This window comes from Crocodylus siamensis, chromosome 2 (assembly GCF_052110815.1).
Source record: "Crocodylus siamensis isolate JL-2025a chromosome 2, ASM5211081v1, whole genome shotgun sequence".
NCBI lineage: Eukaryota > Metazoa > Chordata > Crocodylia > Crocodylidae > Crocodylus > Crocodylus siamensis.
Genome location: NC_143396.1, coordinates 187,957,658 through 187,975,079, shown reverse-complemented (window position 1 = coordinate 187,975,079; position 17,422 = coordinate 187,957,658). Strand labels below are relative to the sequence as shown.

Here is a 17,422-nt window from a genome sequence, read left to right as displayed (position 1 = left end):
CATCCTATAAGAAAACAGTATTTTTACAGAATGGTAAGTAAAACCTTTTCCTCTTTTCCTCTGAAAGGGAATGAGATCTGTCTAGATCTGTGAATGAAATATGCCTACTAGTTACTCAAGAAAATCATGAGATAGGCATTTCGTAAGACTACTGGCAAACACAAGATCACATGTAGATTTTATCTCTGAGAATTAAACAACACTCTTTTTAACACACCCATAACATCGGAATATCTTTACATTTCTAAATGATAGTCTCCAGTCAGCTATATTTGCAAGGAGTTATCATATTTCATAGGTTTGTTAAACCAGAAAAAGCCATATCTCATAATTTCTGTTACCTTCTGTGGGCATGTAAGTACCCCTGTCATAAGGATAGGGGTGTCCTTCAGAAATGTGCACATGCCTCCCTATTCCTATAATGAGGACATTTATTTATTTATTAGGCTTATATGCCACCCTTCCCAACAAAAGCTCAGGGTGACTTACAGAAAGAAACAAAATAATTGATAAGAACAGAGAGACTATTAAAATAAAATATAAAACAAAAACTCCCCAAACAATATCCCAGCTTAACCTTGTTTGTTAAATGCCCAAATAGGAAGGTCTTACAGTACATCTGAAAGATACCAAGGCTCAGGCTCTGTTGGGCTTCAAGCAGGAGAGAGTTCCAAAGTTGAGGAGCAACTGCTGAAAGTGATCTTCCATGTGTTTTTTCAAAGCAAACTTGGTACTCTGATGATATTTGCAGGAGGTTTCTTTCAGCTGACCTCAGGGACTGTGGGGCATAAGGGCAAAAGTGGTCCCTTAGGTATACCAAGCTCAGGTCATTTAGGGCCCTGTAGGTCAAAACCAGCACCTGGAATTGTACCATGAAAGCTATTGGAAGCCAGTATAGTTAGTCTATGGAGCAATGGAGCTATGTGTTCCTGGTGACCAAACCCTGTCAGAAAGCAAGCTACCATGTTTTGTACCAGCTGCAGCTTCTAGATAGTCCTTAATGGCAGCCCAACATAGAGCACATTGTAGAAGCATAGCTTTGTGCTTAAGAAAGCATGGATTATACTGCCCAGATACAAACTGTATAGACTAATTAAATCAGAGATATATAGGCTTATGAAAGCTTATGCATCTCTAATGTAGTTACTCAATAAGGTGCAATTCTACCCTGCCTTCTGCCTGACTTCAGACTAACACAACTAACTGTCTCTCTCAGATTCACATTTGACAGGAAGAGTTACAGCCTTCTCACCAGATGGAGTTGGTGAAAAACACTCCTAGCTACTGCCACCTGAAGCTCCAGATGTGGCAGAAAATCCAGGAGCACTCCAAGGCTGCAAACCTTGGAGAGAAGGGGCAGCTGAACCCTATCAATGATAAGTGTCCCAGTTCAAGTCCCATCTGATCCCCTAAGGTCAAGTCACCTAGCCACCACCATCACCTCTGTCTTGTTTGGATTTGGCTTCAGTTGGTTCACCCACATGTAATCCCAAATAGCAGCCAGACATTGGGAAAGGATAAGAGTGCAGAGCCCAGGACAGATGAGAAAAAGAGCAAGTACTTGGTGTCACCAACTGAGTGTCCTTAGCATATTCATATTTCATAGAAGGCTGTATCAACATGCTGTTAACACCTCACTTCAAATGTCTGCATAATCTCTCAGCAGCTGGTATGTGTGCACCTGTACAGGGCGCATGTACTCTTGCAATTGTGGAGTATGAATAAACTGTGGAGCTTATTGCTCCAGACTTTATTGGGCCTAGGTGCACCATTTGAATGTGCATCTGGGAACAATAAACTCCAGAGCAATAAGCTCCAGAGTTTATTCATGCATAGCACGTTGAGCTGGGGAAGAGCAGCCCTGGCTGACAGGGAGCCTGGGGATCAGCTTGCCAGCTCGGAGCTGCTTCCCCTGGTTCAACATGCTGTGAAGGAGCTGGCTGGGGCACCAGGGTGCTTCAGTGTCCACAGCCAGCTTGCAGCTAGTTGAGGCAATATCTATACATGCACTGCTGCAGAGCCTTTTATTCTGCAGCAGGATAATATTTGTATTTTCAAGTACTTGTATTTACAAGTACTATCTTGCTGCAGAGTAAATGAGTTTACTCCATCCTAATAGAGCTACATGTGTAGACCCCAAGACATTTACTGTGCAGCTAATTAGTCAACTGGTCAGTAAACATCTTGTCTAGATGCACCCACTTTAAACAAGAACGGCAACAAGATAGAGCTCTGGGGAACCCCACATGAAAGATCCCAAGGTGACAGCAAACGCTTGCTCCTTACCACCTTCTGAGAACCTGGTTAGGAAGGATTGAAATCAATCTAGAATGATCCAGTATATACCCACCAGGTCACATAAATGCTGTTTAGCACCTCACAACTGTATCGAAGTCTATTAAAAGACCTAGTAAGATCAACAGGGTGTAAGTTCCCCTGTCAATGTCCAAGTGAAGGTCACTGACAAAGGCCATGAGTGCAGTCTCTGTGATATATCTGGAATGAAAGCCAGACTAACAAGGGTCCAGGAATCCAATAGCTTCCAAATATGCCTGGAGCTGTCAGACAGCCACCCATTCAATGACTTTCCCCCAAAAAGGGGAGGCTGAAAGTGGGGCAACAAGTGGCTGGGTCGAGGCCAGACAATCACAGACTTAAGGAACATCCAGTACCCTGCCCTCCCAGAGGGAGGCACTGACAACCCCTATTAGCACTGATCCCATTCTCCCCGAGCCGGCTTTTGGAAGCCAAGGTGGGCATGGGTCCAGTTCACAGCTGATTGCTCTCACCTCCCTGAGTGTATCCTCTGCATCAGGGTGTGACAGCAGTTGAAACCAGACAGGACCAAGCTTCCATGAACACAAAGTCTGCAACAAAAGTGGCAGTCCAAGCCATGCTGGATGGGAGCAGTTTTGTCTGAAAAGCAGATAGCAAACTCATCATAGTGGTCTGGAGAAGACTTGATTTCCATCCAGAGACAACTTAGATTAACTAGGTTATTCACTATCCAGATGAGTTCTGCTAGATAGCCCTTTGCAGATGCAATGGCAGTGGAGAAGAAAACCTTTGTCACTGCTACTGCTGCTATACCCTAGTCCTTTAAGGAGGATCTATGCCACAATCTGCTGACTTTGGCACAGATTAATAGCCACCTCCACTCTAATTGCTTACCTTCCTGCTTCAGCTGCCCTGTGTACTATGAAGATCTGAGGCACCCAGGCATTCCCTCCTATCTTGATGGCACCACAGGCCCCTCTGACAAGTTACCTGATTAGGAGTGATTCTATTACCCACCCGTGGCCACTTTTACACTTTAGTTGAGCAACTCACAGTAGGCTGTCACTTGCATTTTGGCCATCTACTAGGTGAAATAGAAACCTGATTGTTGTGCTCCTGGTTTCCTGACCAACCCCAATGCTGGAGCTGCTCGAACTTGCTTGGCTTCTCTCAGGAAGAAAGGTTGTATAAGCTCTCCTCCTCATATTCTATGCTACACTTACTTTGCCCTGTAGTTTCTCCACCAGACTTTTGCAGACATGCTCTTCGTATATAGGGTGCACGCAATAATGGGACCCTGACTTTTGCAAGCAGTCAGATTAATGTATGAAACCATATGGTATCTATGTGTGTGTGAATTTGTAAATATATTGTTTAACAAGATCAATTGTACATTCTGATCTAACTTTTCAAATAGATATAGGAAACATTCAACCCTTTTGTCCAATTTAGAATGTGTAAAATTAAAGAGATCTATTGAATTTAAAGTACAGTTTAAGTCTGTGCCAGCTTGGGTTGTGGAAGTGGGCTAGCCACTAGCTGTATTTGGTGAGCTGAGAATTCCCCCTCTGGGGAGTTGTCAACTGGTAAAAAGCCAGCAGAGCCATTTCCTATATCATTCTCCCTCTCTCTCAATGATCCATTGATCAATTAGGGCATGGCTGAAGTGTTGCTGTACTTTGCCAATTTGCTGCTGTCAGGAGGTCCTAACAGGTGGAGACCATTGCCAGCTGGCATGCATTAAGGGATAGGATATATTCTAGTCTAATTCATGCTGGGATGGAGCTGGAGATGTGCATTGTGAAGAACCATAGCTAGCTCTCAGAAGGTTTGCCCCTTTCCCATAGGCTAAACTTATCAAAAAATGAAAGAAAACCTGATCATCTTGTTTTAGAAGATGCTTTTTATTCTTAAAAAAAAAAAAAAAGGTTGTGTTGAATTAAATTTGGTCCCAAATATAGGTTTTATTAAAAAAAAAAAAAAATTCTACCCAAGCTTTTACAAAACCCAAGAGCAAAGGAAAATGCTTCCATGAAATTAAATATTAGTTACTTTATCACTGTAGAAATCACTAGAAGATTTGGAAAGCATCCTTTTCTTATGGCCACTGTAATGCATGAAGCTCCCTTTTATCAATTGCAAGTCCTATAGACACTTTCCTGTTCTTCTTGACTTAAGTTTGTTTATTTTTTGTTATCCTAGAAAGGAGGAAGATTTCCTACTCCTTGGACTTCTTTCTTTTTTTTCTCTGAGCAGGATTGGAGTGTTGTTGCAACCATTATGGCCCAGGACATATGCAAGAAACAAGGGTTTATTTAAGTATTTATTGGTCATATTTGTCCAGTTGGTCCAGTACAATAGATTATGAAAAAAAAACAAACAAGCTACTCAAATCCTTCCTCTGGGTGACAGATACAGCTACAAAGAGTATGATAGATTAGATAGAAAAACGGGTCACATTGCAAAGATATCTATTTTATTGGTCAAGTTTACCACTTTATGTTTTTTGCTGCCCTATCCCTGAAGTATCTGTGTGAGCTTTACAGAATTCTATATATTCTTATAGTTAGTGATCTACAAAATGGTGTTCTCCCTCGTTCCAAGTAAATGCATCTTCTCTCTTTTCTTGTTGTTTTCTCTACCATTCAAAGAATTGGCAGAGAGCAATGTCCCTTTTAAAAAAAATGTAATCATCATTAGTTTCAATATATAAGCCAGGGTTAAAAAATAGACATTTGGGAAAAACCCAATCTGCTTCCAAGTTCATTGACTCATTTATTCATTCCCAATTTCTATAATAGGTATTTGGACTGACTGGTCTCTTGGATTCCAGTCTTGACTAAGGAGTGGCTGAAAACACCCGATTCAGCTTTCCATGGTTATTAGAGAGGACTCTTTTACCTGGGTATCAATCACAGCACTTGCAAAGCTCAGGAAATTTCTGGAGATTTTATAGGGTAACTGCTGACAAATTCTGCTAACAATAAGTGAAACTTTATTTATTTCAGTAGAATAGATGCCCTTTACATCTGGTCCAGACCTGGTCCTGGATCTGAGAAATAGGACTGGAGAAGGGTTTAAACACTCACTGTTGTAAACATCTATTCTGTTGTTATTGACAGTATCTGATGCTAATAACACTTTGGGAGATAGAGGAAACATCATGCTTAAGACAATCTCTAGCTATTAGATATTGGGATGAGACTTCCATGGGGTGCAAACTATAACAGAACTTCCTTCTTTAAGATTTTTTGCATCTTTTTCTAAGGCATCCTATTCTGGGCAGGAAGGATACTGGAGTCTGTCCAGTATGGCCATTTAAATATTACTTAGACTATTTTTATGGAAAGAGTATGGCTGATTGTATATAGACACTATTTTATGATGAAATTCATTCTACCTGCATAAAGTTCAAGTAGGGTCCAAGTAAACTTTGTATGATACACAGCTAGAGTGAAAAGAATGGGGATACAAATTTGGTTCCCTAAATACTTCCCAACACAGCTCACTGGATCTATATAAATAAGGGTCATAATGTGGGTTTCTGTGTCTTTGCCTCTTGTGCAGCTGCTTTGTTTGGCTTAAAGGTTTGCTTACTGTGGAAGTTTACTTTGTGTAAAGTAACACTACACCAACGTGGGGTGGGGGGGGGTAAGCTGATTATGTCGCTTATCATAAGGTCAGCTGGATGGGCTGTTAAGGACGATCAGTTAACATAATGGGAATGTCTATACTAGGGAAAATGGTCGTTTGAAATGTGTTAGCTAAAAATTCTTAAACAACTGATTTTAAGGATTTTAATGATGGGGCAATTCGTACTTGAAATCTTGTTATCTACTTCTTGAACTCTTAGGCTTCTACCTATGAACTTGACAAAAGAAATCTGCTTTTAAAAAGATTCCTTTTACTTAAGGGTCTTGATTTATAGCAGTTGCTTTCTCAAGCGAGAATCGATCTGAACTATATTTTCGTTGACACTACAATAAATCCACCCCCCTCAACGGTTTTATCTGCTCTAATTTCAGTCATTGACTAACACAGCAAGAAATTCGTTGGAATGGAAAGTCTCGGTAAGTTGTATTGCTTTTCTGATTAGTTTGTGATAAAAACACAGAAAAATAATTTGCCTCTACGTCCCTGCTTGTTTGACTACAGGATCCCATTATCCTGTGACAGCCCTCGATCTCTTCCACAGCTCTCAAAAACATGCTAGCTCGTAACCAGATTACTGTCCAGATCGAAGCTGAGTTGCACTGACAGAAAGACTAGTTGGCTGGTGTCCTCTGAAGCACCCTCAAGCTGTGATAAGATAAGCATTCTTCTTATTATCATTATTATCCTTATTCTTATTAATGTTAATATTAACAAGTACTGAATATATTATCTCAAGTGCAAGGGATGTTTTAAAGTAAAAAAGCGGTATTCTACATCAGAAGGAAGATACAGTTAACACACTGTAAAATAGAATATGTACACTTAAGAAAACACGGATCTAGTTTTAAAACATCTTTGATTTGGAAAATGGACTAATTTAACCAAATAGATTTGAGAGCTACTTGCCTAAGTATACAAGCGGATGAAATGGCTCATATAATGACTAGACGCTTCTTTACACAGTAGTATATGGTATGTTAAAGATTTATGAAGCAATGGATTAGTTGAAAATAAGGACAGAATGATTTAAAGAAAAAACAAGTCGTTTCGGAAGTAGAGGCTATAGATCTTAGCTGAAACAGGCTCATTCCTCTCCCAAGATAAATTGTCTTGCTAAATAAATGTCATGAATGGGCAGTTTAAAGGACACTCCCATTAATGTGACAAGCAAAATATTTCAAAGCTGAATAATAATGATCATAAATAAGGATATTAAAAGAACCCCAAACCCTCCCAGTGGCTTCCTGTGAAAAGAAAGCCCAGTTTTTGCGTTTCAAGTTGCAACGTCTTCATTTCTCCAAATTGTTCTTTTCATTTGTCATGGCTTTTAGCAAAGGGCTCTGTGTTATCGTAATGTTGGCGTCAATTCAGAGGAGGTTTTTGAAGCGTTTGACGCTTCCTTTTCGACCAGCAGGTCAGCTGCAAACAAGTTGGTCTGTTTTTTTCCTGTATAACAAGCACTTCCCAGGCGGGTGCTGAGCCTTTCTGCACTACATCAATATTTTGCTCATCCTGCAAATCACTAGAAAAGCTTTAAAACGATCTCAGAGTTTCTAAACAGGCGACTCTTTCCTGTGTCTCTTGAAATGATGATCCTTTTTCTGGATCAGTTCCCCTGAATAAAATGAAATTGGTGACTAGCTACACTGTAGCGTGTGGACAAGGGGAATGAATAAACATCGGTTAGACCCTTTCGTCAAACACTGGCGAGGTTCTTTGAGTGTCCTTAGACCAACTCGGCTACAACCAAAAACTTTATCAAAGACTCTCTCTGTAAGCAAAGAAATTATAACCTCAGGCAATCGGACTTCATAGCACCTATGATATATACATACCGCTCCTGAGTGCGTATTCTAGTTGAATTGGGTAGCCTTAAAATAAGGCATGGGAGCTCCCTCTGGTTTGTAAGTATTACTAGCTTTTGAATCCACCGAGCCGGTTTGGAAAGTGTAGAGACATCGGAGACTGATTTGTGACGATCCTGTTATAAAGCAAGCAAGATTATGTATGCCATGCCATTACTGCCGAGGGAAACGGCAGAAGTTTGGCATTGGGAATGAAAAAAAAAAAGTGTCAGAAAATTTAAAAAGACCCTTTTGGACAGGATACATCTTTTAACCTCTCCGTACCACGGGTTGATATTTGTGTGCTTTAGAGTTAAAGATAAAATGGATTGCATTTGCCCTAGTCCCTCAAAAAATCTATCAGTCAGGACTACTTTCCCTTCCCCTGAAGGATTAAATTAAATGCACTGAAACGTGAGTTAAAATGCTTAAATGAGAATGCAGACGATTAAATAAGGCATTCATTTAAAAAAGGTTTATGGAAAGTCACTCTATATCTCTTTCTCTCTATCTATCTAAAGATGGAGAGATAGAGAGATAGAAACAGAGAGAGAGAGAGAGAATATATATATTTGCGTAGAGTTTCATAATCAACCTACAGCAAAAAGTCACAGGTTTTCTTTTCAGGCATATATAGGACGGTGGTTTCAAAGTCTGAGAAACAAAGAAATAAGGGTAGAGGTTGTGTGTGTGTGTGATCCCATTAAGTAAATGGAACAATCATATATTATACATGTGTCAGAGGAGAGGGAATGTGTTAACCTTCCTATCCCATACAGGGAGCCTCATGTTTCCATGCAGGTATAATTGCGGCCAGCGCTTCAGGTCGCTGTTGAAAGCCGCTATTTGCGCTCGCCCGCGCTGAGCCTGGGGTGCTGAGCTAGCCCGGCTCCCTTAGGTTTTTCCCCTCCACCTAAGGCGGTGTCAGCGGCCGGCGGCTCTTTGGGAATCTCGCAGGCTCTCAAGCTGTCTGCGTGCGCTGAGCAATCGCTTGCCTTTACCTTTACCTTTCTCCTGCTGTCTGCGGGCGGATCATTTCCTAAGGCGGGTCTGGGGAGAATCAGCTCCTGCGACAAATACACTTGAAGCGCTGGGGAAAGGCAGGAAGGGCTTTTCAGCGCCTGCGAGTCTCTGGGGTGCGATAAGGAGGCTCTTTCTTTTCTCCCGCACTGAGAAGCAATCAGCCTGATGGACCTTTCCCCGGCAGGGATGGGGGGGCGGGGGGAGGACGACCCCTCTGCTGCCTCCCCACCCCCAGCCTCCCTGCTCTCCCCTCCCGGGGACATCTCCTGTCTTCCCTGTTCTGCTCCGGGATCTCACGTGAGGGCTGGAGGAGGCAAGGGGAAGGAGCAGAACCGGGCTTGATTGAGTAAGCGCAGGCTGCCCTGGCAAGCAAAGGGGAAGGGACAGCCTCACATCTCACATCCCCCCACGCACTCCTCCAGGAGGGCAGTGAACACTCAGTCCAGGGAGAAGAAAAGGCAGGCTGTTTTGTGGGGAGGCAGGCACACACACACACTCTTCTATTGGCAGAGCCTGAAAGGAAGAGGACCCCCCTCCGCCCCCCTGCAGAAAGTACGCACCTCAGCGCTGCTTCCCAGGGAGAGATCGCCCCGCCGTGCTCTCTCCTCCACCGGCAGCTGTGCAAACTGGGCCGGCTGGACCGCCACTGACAGCCCCTTAGAGAGTGATTCATGGCCCCCCACCCCCAGCCTGGAGATGGCAGCGGCTCTTCCACTGCGGTTGCGGATGCAGCTGCGGGGCCGGGGAAGCAGCTGGAGCTTGCCGCTCGGGGCCGGGGGCGGCGCAGCTGGCAGAGCTCCGGGCCCCTCCAGCGGGGGCCCAGGCACCTGCCACTGCCGCCCCTATTTATGGCAAGGCATACATCAGGGCTCCCGCCTGGCGGCGGCTGAGCACCTGCCAGCCGCCCTCCCCGCCCAGGGAAGGTGCTCAAGCGAGTCTGTCCTCCTCTGGCTGCTGCCAATTTGCTGCGAAAAAGAGATCGGGGCTCTCGCAGCCACTCCTCCGGGCCAGGGGCCACCCTGGGCAGCTCCCGGGGTTGCCATAAACTCTCCCCCCCTCCCCCCGCGCCGTTTCCGCCAGTGCAAGTCCAAGTTCACAGCATAAGCAAGGAGCAAAGCACGCCCCACCCTCCAGATCTGCCAGGGAGCAGCTTGAAGCAGCCCTGGTTTATACCCGGGCGCTACATCGCTCCCCAAGGGGGCTGGGGGATCAGCCAGCAGTGCGCTGGGGGTGTTATGCGAGGGGGAGGCAGCTTCCCCCGCCTCCAGCCTTAAGCAGCGTTTCCCCTCAGCTGCCCCCACACCAAGATAGCACAGGGTTCCCCTAGGAGGATGCCTTTTAGTTACAGGGCCAAGGGGAAACAGGGCAGGTTAGAAGTGGGGGTGGTTTGTTTGCCCCATTCCCCCCGAGGTGATTCTCAGGGTCCCGACAAGAGCTCAGGGTGGGCGATTCTTTCACAAGAGGGAGCGGGGAGGTGGGGAAACGGGGCTCTTCTCCACTGGTCCCTTCTCTTCAATGCAGCCTCAGGACCTGATCTTGAGCGCATTGAAATCTGTGCAAGCATCAGGCCCTGCTGTGTTTTTTTGGGTTTTTTTTGGGGGTGGGGGGTTATTTTTAAACCCGATCCCCCCCTCTATGAACCTCATACACTTGACCCAAAATATGGGATCCACAGCACTGCCTATTCGGGGGGTCGCGAACATTTAGCACTTCTGGAGTCAGGAGACATTTTAGTCTTTGGGAAAAAAATATATATATATGTATAAATCGTTATATACACACACACAGTCTAGCATATAGTTCTTCCCAAATCTTAACCCGTTGTCAAAGCCTTAACCCACCAAGTGAGTCTCATGTGCGGGCTGGAAAGCGCTGCTCTGCTATGAGCTTAGCATCCGGGGGCACCCCAAGATCCAGGGGAGCACGACTGAGCTCATTCAGCCACACAGAAAAACTCTCCCCAAACAGCCTGACTTCTGAACGCTTATTTGTTACAAAACATTAAGCGATCTTACTAAAGCGTTGGAACCAGTCCTGCAGATACTGTTTCCCACCCACCTACCCAGCTCTTTTGCAAGGCGGGGTGGAAAAAGGAATGACAATCCATCGTTTCCCCATGTCCTTCCCCAGCCCGGTCTGCAATGCAGTATTTTTTGCAGTAGATGTCGCTTCTAATAAGTAAATAACCTGTCCTCTGAAGTTTTCATTAAAAAGATATGGTACTTTGAAGGGGTGGGAGGAAGCGGGGTGGACTGTACATTATTAATGGCTCGAGACGATTTCCCTTACTTTTCATTAATTGTCTGAAGTGATCCCCCCCCTTTTTTTCAGTTCAATGACCTCAGTGCAAATCAACCCAGGAGATCCAGCCAAATGACTGGCAAATTTTTGTGAATGGAATACTCAGTGACTGGAAGATGACGTAATTTGAGAGCTTGGAGTCTCAAACTCAGTTGCGGATTGGTTGCGTTTTGCCAACAGATCATGCGATTGGCTGGCGGGGGCTGGGCGAACGCCTACACACTTTTTCCCTGGCGGTAGATATAAAAGGGAGTACTCGGGCATTGAACAGCATCACGATTTAGAAACATATATTGAGGAAACTCCCAGCACATTTTACTGTTTCTTAAGAAGCTTTGCATTGCAAGGTAAGTGTGGGTTTCTGTCTTTTAAAATTTAGAGTTTGCTAAGTCTTCTTCACCGCAGCTGAATTTGCAAGGCTTGCCTGTGATCTAAGGCAGGATTTGATGCTCAGTTACAGCTAGTGATGCTTTATTCTATTACAGTTTGTTCTGCCTGTGCTTTCAGAGAGGGTCTCATTTACAACTGGTTGGATTGTATATGGGGCTGCTAAGTTCCTCATTACAGGCTTCCTTAAAAAACAGGTGAACAAAAGCCATGCAGAAGCCAGTAAAATTATCCACTTATAGCGCTTATAATATTTGTAAGGAAATGAGAATGTACACCTTATTACATTTTCCAGGGAACAAACAAACCAGCCTCTTTTACATGATTGGGTTGAAGAGCTTATTTTCTTTTCTAATTATCTTAAGCTTCTCATAAGATCTGTTGTGAAATGGTAATATAAAATTTGTATGTAAATTCCAATCCTATGAAGGTCTGGAAAATGAGATCCTACATTTTATGTTAGCCAACAATATATGTGGCAGGTAATAATGGGTTGAAATTAGGTTAAATATACTTTATTTAAAGGTGGGTGGCAGAGACAAATTCTTTAAAATATAATCATTTTTTATTTTTATCCTTTGAATCAAGTTTTCTTCTGACTGACTCATTCTGTTAGTCTGCGATTTGAGATTATTTGGTAAAATTAAATCATCCAGTTTTTCTAATCTTATCTAATGTGCATTTGACAGGGGATATTAGTGAGTCAATTAGATCAAGAAATGAGCACTCCTTAATGTAATTGTGCTTACTGTTAAATACTGTAAAATTAAATACTGCACATATTCAAATTAGTCTACAGAACATGGCCATGGAATATGTTGATATCTGAATTACTTTTGTGTTTTTTCTTGACATGTGCTATCCTTGAGAGGCTATTTTGTCCAACTGATATTTGACACATTAAACACATAAAATGATATGTAATTCTCTAGCTATAGTCAGATATTCAATGCCAGTTTGAAGATGGGTCTGCATTAACTTTACAGAATTATAATACTGAAAAACGCCAAGGAGTACAATTCAAATACATATAGTTATCCTAAGATATTTGAAAAAAATAAGAAGATAAAAATAGAAGATCAATAGCCAAGACAAATTCAAAGATAATGATTAAAAAAGCAATAAAAAACCCAATGAGTTAGTGTGAAGTTTTGTATGTAGAGAAAGATGTACTCTTAAGTACATCTGATAGAACTGAGGGGGTTTGAAAATGGCCACTGATGTAACTCTTTGTTATAGAGAGGACATTATGGTTATGCTGAAGATTTCATCTTTCCTTGCTGTTTATGCCTTGGTTGTTTGCCAGATGGATAGTTTCCAGGCAGCCCCACTCAGGTAAGAAGCAGAGAGCTGTGGACGTTTATGAATTTCAAGGTACTTTATCTGAACAGTGTAGCAATATTTAGTATTTCTTACTGCTTTAGATAGGACATGGGTTATGGTAAAGTGAAAAAAATCCCTAGATCTTGTAAGTTTGAGTTATATATTTGCGAACACATAATAGATTACTTATCTAACATGTGAAGAGGTAATATAAGTTAAAATCAAGTCAAAGCTACTCAAGTCTATCAGTTAAAGACACTCTGGTAATAAGGAAGAATGCATAAAAGAGCTCTTCCATCTATCTCATCCTATACAAGATTCCCTGCAAAAGCCAGGATTATATTCATGCAGTATCACTTGTCTCCACCTAGACCTGGCTTAGAGTCTATGACAGATCGAGTGACACTCAGTGATTACGAAGCTCGGAGGTTATTAAATGCATTGGTGAAAGAATTCGTACAGATGACAGTAGAAGACCTGGAAAAAGTGACTGAAGGGAATAGGTAAGGACTGCAGCCCTGGGGATATGTGCAAGGCACTGGGGAAATTGGACGCCTGTGTGTATTTGATTTCTCAACAAGAGCAACCTCAGCAGATGCTCGGACAGGCTAAGACTTACCTCTCACCTGGGACTGTGGATGACTTTATACAATATTTGAAAAGGGACAATATTACAGAGCTGTTTCTCATGTCAATATCAGGAGAATGGTTTCCACCTAGTTAACCTGCTTCTATCTGTTTTTCACAACTGAAAGAAAATAAAAAAGCCATTGGAGGGCGAGTTGAACTTGAAAGGGGTTGTGTTAAAATATGACAGCAAGAGGTATGTTTAATGGTGGAAGTGCTGAGGGCTGTTTAATCACTCTTGAATTCTCTGTCGTGAAAATGCATGCTATTGTAAGGCATGGACAGCCATTGGCAGAAGTTGGGGCTTTCCCCTTAATGCACGTAGCACCATCCTTTCCCAGAAAGCCAAGGCATGCAAGTATAAATTTGCATTATCCTTAATGAACTCCTATTGCAAGGCATGATGATGAATGAGAAACTGAACAGCATGTTGGATACACTGAAAGAGAAGTTTCCTGTTTTTTAACTGCTAGCATCTTGCCTTCTAAGTGCTAATATCTAAAAAGCTAAGTGACTTGCTTGTTCAACAAAACAATATTAATTTAATCCACGATAAATTGCGTGCCCTTTCTGATGTACTTCCCCTTGTATGGACCCCCCTCTTGCATGAAATGAGTGTACGGGGGAGGTTTTTCTATTTTTCTTTTTTGTCTTCTAGCTACAGTTAGTCATCTAGGAATGTAATGCATGACTGTGCATGGTTTATATTACTTTTTTTTGGCATGTGTTTTTTTTTTTTTTCCCTCCTGCAGCCTGGATAGACCCATTTCCAAACGCTGTGCCAGTCTGAGTACTTGTGTACTGGGCAAACTGTCTCAAGAATTGCACAAATTGCAAACTTACCCTCGTACTGACGTCGGGGCTGGAACTCCTGGCAAGAAAAGGAATGTGCTGAATGACCTGGAAAATGAGCGCTATGCAAATTATGGGGAATCCCTAGGAAACAACTAGACATGCTTATTTCTACCCTTTTTTTTTAACTTGATGCATGTGGATCTAACCTTGATTGCTAACTTTACTATGTTCTTTTGATTCTGTTTTCGACAGAGAATATTTGAGATGGACTTTCAGTTAGGAAGATAAAGAACATAACATACTAAGTTAGAAATAGCAAGCATATGCCAAATAAAATAAATACGAATGAACAGCATTGCTTTAAGATTTCAAATGATTTTCTTAGACATTTATTTTAAAAAACTCTAAATGAAGCTTTTCATTTCTGGCTACTTCATGTACAAATAAACTCTTCTTTCATGCCTGCTCATGCACTTGTTCAATAAACCTATTTTTCTATAAGGATTAGGTCTGTTGTTTTAATTTTTTGTTTTGGCATCTGAGATTGCTAGAGAAATCCATCTTCAGGAATGTCAATACAATGCAGAAGTTGTATAGTAAGTTAATTTAAGAATAGTAGAACACTTTTGCTAAGTGCATATATAAAGGCATAACTCTCAGACAGTTTAGAATTATTTCAATAGGTAGGTATGTGTAAAAAAACACACCATCTTTTTCTAGTAAAACAGTTTTTGTGGACCCTTTTAAGTCTTTGAAATGGCAAAGGATTCAACCGCATGCCTTAAGTAGTTAGCAAAATACTAGAAATATAATCCAGTTTAAAACTATGTTCTCATTGAAGTCATCCAGGTAAGAAATCTTATATTCTTCTTTTATTTTATTTAGAACTAGTTACATTAAATTTCTTCATGCTGATGCATTGGCTATCTGAGTAACTTTGTGACACCATGTTTGCCTCTTTACCCATTTTTAAACTCTTTCCATATATATTTCTTAAACAGAGACCTGTTAAAAAAAGATTGTACTGTTGCCAATGATGTTTCTTCTTGCTGATTTAAGAACTCTGTTCTAATGAAGTCCTAACTTGAGCAACATTCCCGTTCATTTCAGTAGGACATTAACTTGAACAAAAAATAAGAAGAATTAATGTATATAAAGACCCAAATCCAGTAAAAAAAAAATTAACTGTATGCCTTGATTTAAGCAAGTGGGTAGTCCTATTGAAGTCAATGGGATTATTCTTGTTTAATGGTTTTGCTGGATCAGAAAAAAAACAGTCAAATACATACAATAGACACAATTTTAATGTAAGTGCAGTTCAACTCTGAAATGTAACCCCACTCCCCCAAATAGATCCCTTTTTTAACCAGCAGATTTATTTGTTGGGTGAACTCCTGACCCTACTGAACTCAAGTCTACTCAAGACTTCATTTTTGCTCAGGAAGAGCAGGATCATACACCTTACAGTTGTTCAGAGGACTAGGTGCTGAACTGGGTAGCTAAAATATGTTTTTGTTACTTTATGCCATTATTATTGCAGGACTTAAGGAGCACAGCTTAGCTAGATGTTCTTCCTCTTTGTTTATCACCAACAGACTTGTGTACATTTTATTATTTTGTTATTTGCTGGAGGTAATGGAGTTGGCAAGTGAAACCAAGGCATCCTTTGGTATACAGAACCTTTATTGTTGGGGTGCATAAGAAAGAAAGTGTCATTTTCTTTCACGAAGTGGTTTAGTCTGCCAGCCTGGTAGAATAAATGCATGTTATTAACCCATAAACTGAACATACTAGCACACTAGGAAGTCCTTAAGACATAATGAGCAGACTCTCTGAATCACATTTTTTGTAGAAACATTTTTCTAAGTAAAACCTTACCTTACTGATTTAAATTTAATTTTATTTGAATCTCTGATATATTCTTTAGGTAATTTTCATCTTCTTTTTTTCTTTGAAAAGCAGTGTAACAGCACAGAAAAGGGCTTGCAATACAGCAACCTGTGTGACCCATCGTCTGGCAGACTTCCTGAGCAGATCAGGAGCAGTTGGCAAGAACAACTTTGTACCTACCAACGTGGGATCTAAAGCTTTTGGCAGGCGAAGGAGAGACATTCAGATATAAAACATGGAATGACACCAGGAATATGGTAAACACACTACAATATACATGATATTGATAGGCATTTCTTGGTAAAGTTATCTGTAGCGTGTCAGTTGTGGTTTGAATGACAAATAGGCTTATGATGACTCACTTTTTGATCATAAACAAAGAATGCCTAACTCGAATGTATGATACAATTCCAATTGTGCATTATTTAAACTTTGTAAAAGGAGAGCTTGCAGTGGATGTACTACTTAAATAATCAGTTGCAATGTGTGTCCCATTTATAAAACAAAGCTGTGTTGTTCAAGTAATAGTCTTAATCAGTGGATATGTGTTATGACAGTATTAACATTTCAGTATCAGAATTTTGTTAATTCTGGATTTACTTTTTTTCAGATTGCCATGAAACTGAAATAAATCAACTCCTTTTGATTTCTTATGAACGCAACTTGCAACTCTTCTCCATAAATCAAGGCCAAATAAAGTTTCATTTTGCATCCTTCTAGTATTTAAAAATGTTTTGTTTAAAACAAAGTACTTCTGTTAACGTATATTAAAAGAGAATCTAATTATTCAAGTTAAATTATTGTATATTCTTTTTATATGCAATTATATTTCAAATAAAATGTGACAGCATCTATTATTTATTTCTCTTCTAGCATATCTGTGATCCATGCTATTTATCTTGGCAATACTGCCAAATCTCGGGGATTACATTAAGTTGCTGCCTCTCAAGGCATATCTGTAAAATATGGTGTGCTGTGCCTTGATGTAAAACATTTAACTAACATAATTGTACAGTATGTTTAAAAAACACTTCAATATTGTATCATTTGTGAATTTGCGCAAAATTAAAGTATTTTAGATACACTTGGATTGAGAAACTGATTTTTCATTTTTGTTAGTTTATTATGTAGCTTTTTGAAACATCTGGCCTTAGCCCAACATGAATTCTAGACTAGATAGTTCCAGTATGGCCCTTCCTAGTTTTATCTGAATATAGTTTCTAAAATGGTTTTTGAGAGTTAAAGCTGATTGTTCAAAATAGAGGAAAAATCCTTTTGATATACATATATATTTACAAGCC

At 41.0% G+C, this 17,422-nt stretch overlaps 1 protein-coding gene and 1 long non-coding RNA gene across 4 annotated transcripts; one reads left to right on the top strand and one right to left on the bottom strand.

Annotated features, from left to right (window-relative positions):
* Positions 1 to 4,804: 4,804 nt before the first annotated feature.
* Positions 4,805 to 8,830, bottom strand: LOC149871487 (uncharacterized). The gene is made up of 3 exons (XR_016440533.1): positions 8,538 to 8,830; positions 7,767 to 7,912; positions 4,805 to 4,949 (listed from the first exon to the last, which is right to left on the bottom strand). It is a non-coding gene; the product is annotated as an uncharacterized LOC149871487 (long non-coding RNA).
* A 2,481-nt stretch (positions 8,831 to 11,311) lies between these two features.
* Positions 11,312 to 17,164, top strand: CALCB (calcitonin related polypeptide beta). Of its 3 annotated transcripts, none has more exons than XM_090034936.1 (5): positions 11,312 to 11,446; positions 12,726 to 12,821; positions 13,181 to 13,312; positions 16,194 to 16,378; positions 16,732 to 17,164. In XM_090034936.1, the coding sequence occupies exons 2-4, from the start codon at positions 12,736 to 12,738 to the stop codon at positions 16,351 to 16,353; spliced, it is 378 nt and encodes a 125-aa protein (XP_089891062.1). In that variant the 5' UTR covers positions 11,312 to 11,446; positions 12,726 to 12,735; the 3' UTR covers positions 16,354 to 16,378; positions 16,732 to 17,164. The 3 variants fall into 3 exon arrangements, with proteins under 3 accessions (XP_089891062.1, XP_089891061.1, XP_089891060.1); XM_090034935.1 differs by having other exon boundaries at positions 16,191 to 16,378; XM_090034934.1 differs by lacking the exons at positions 16,194 to 16,378; positions 16,732 to 17,164 and adding an exon at positions 14,189 to 15,565.
* The last annotated feature ends 258 nt before the right edge of the window (positions 17,165 to 17,422 follow it).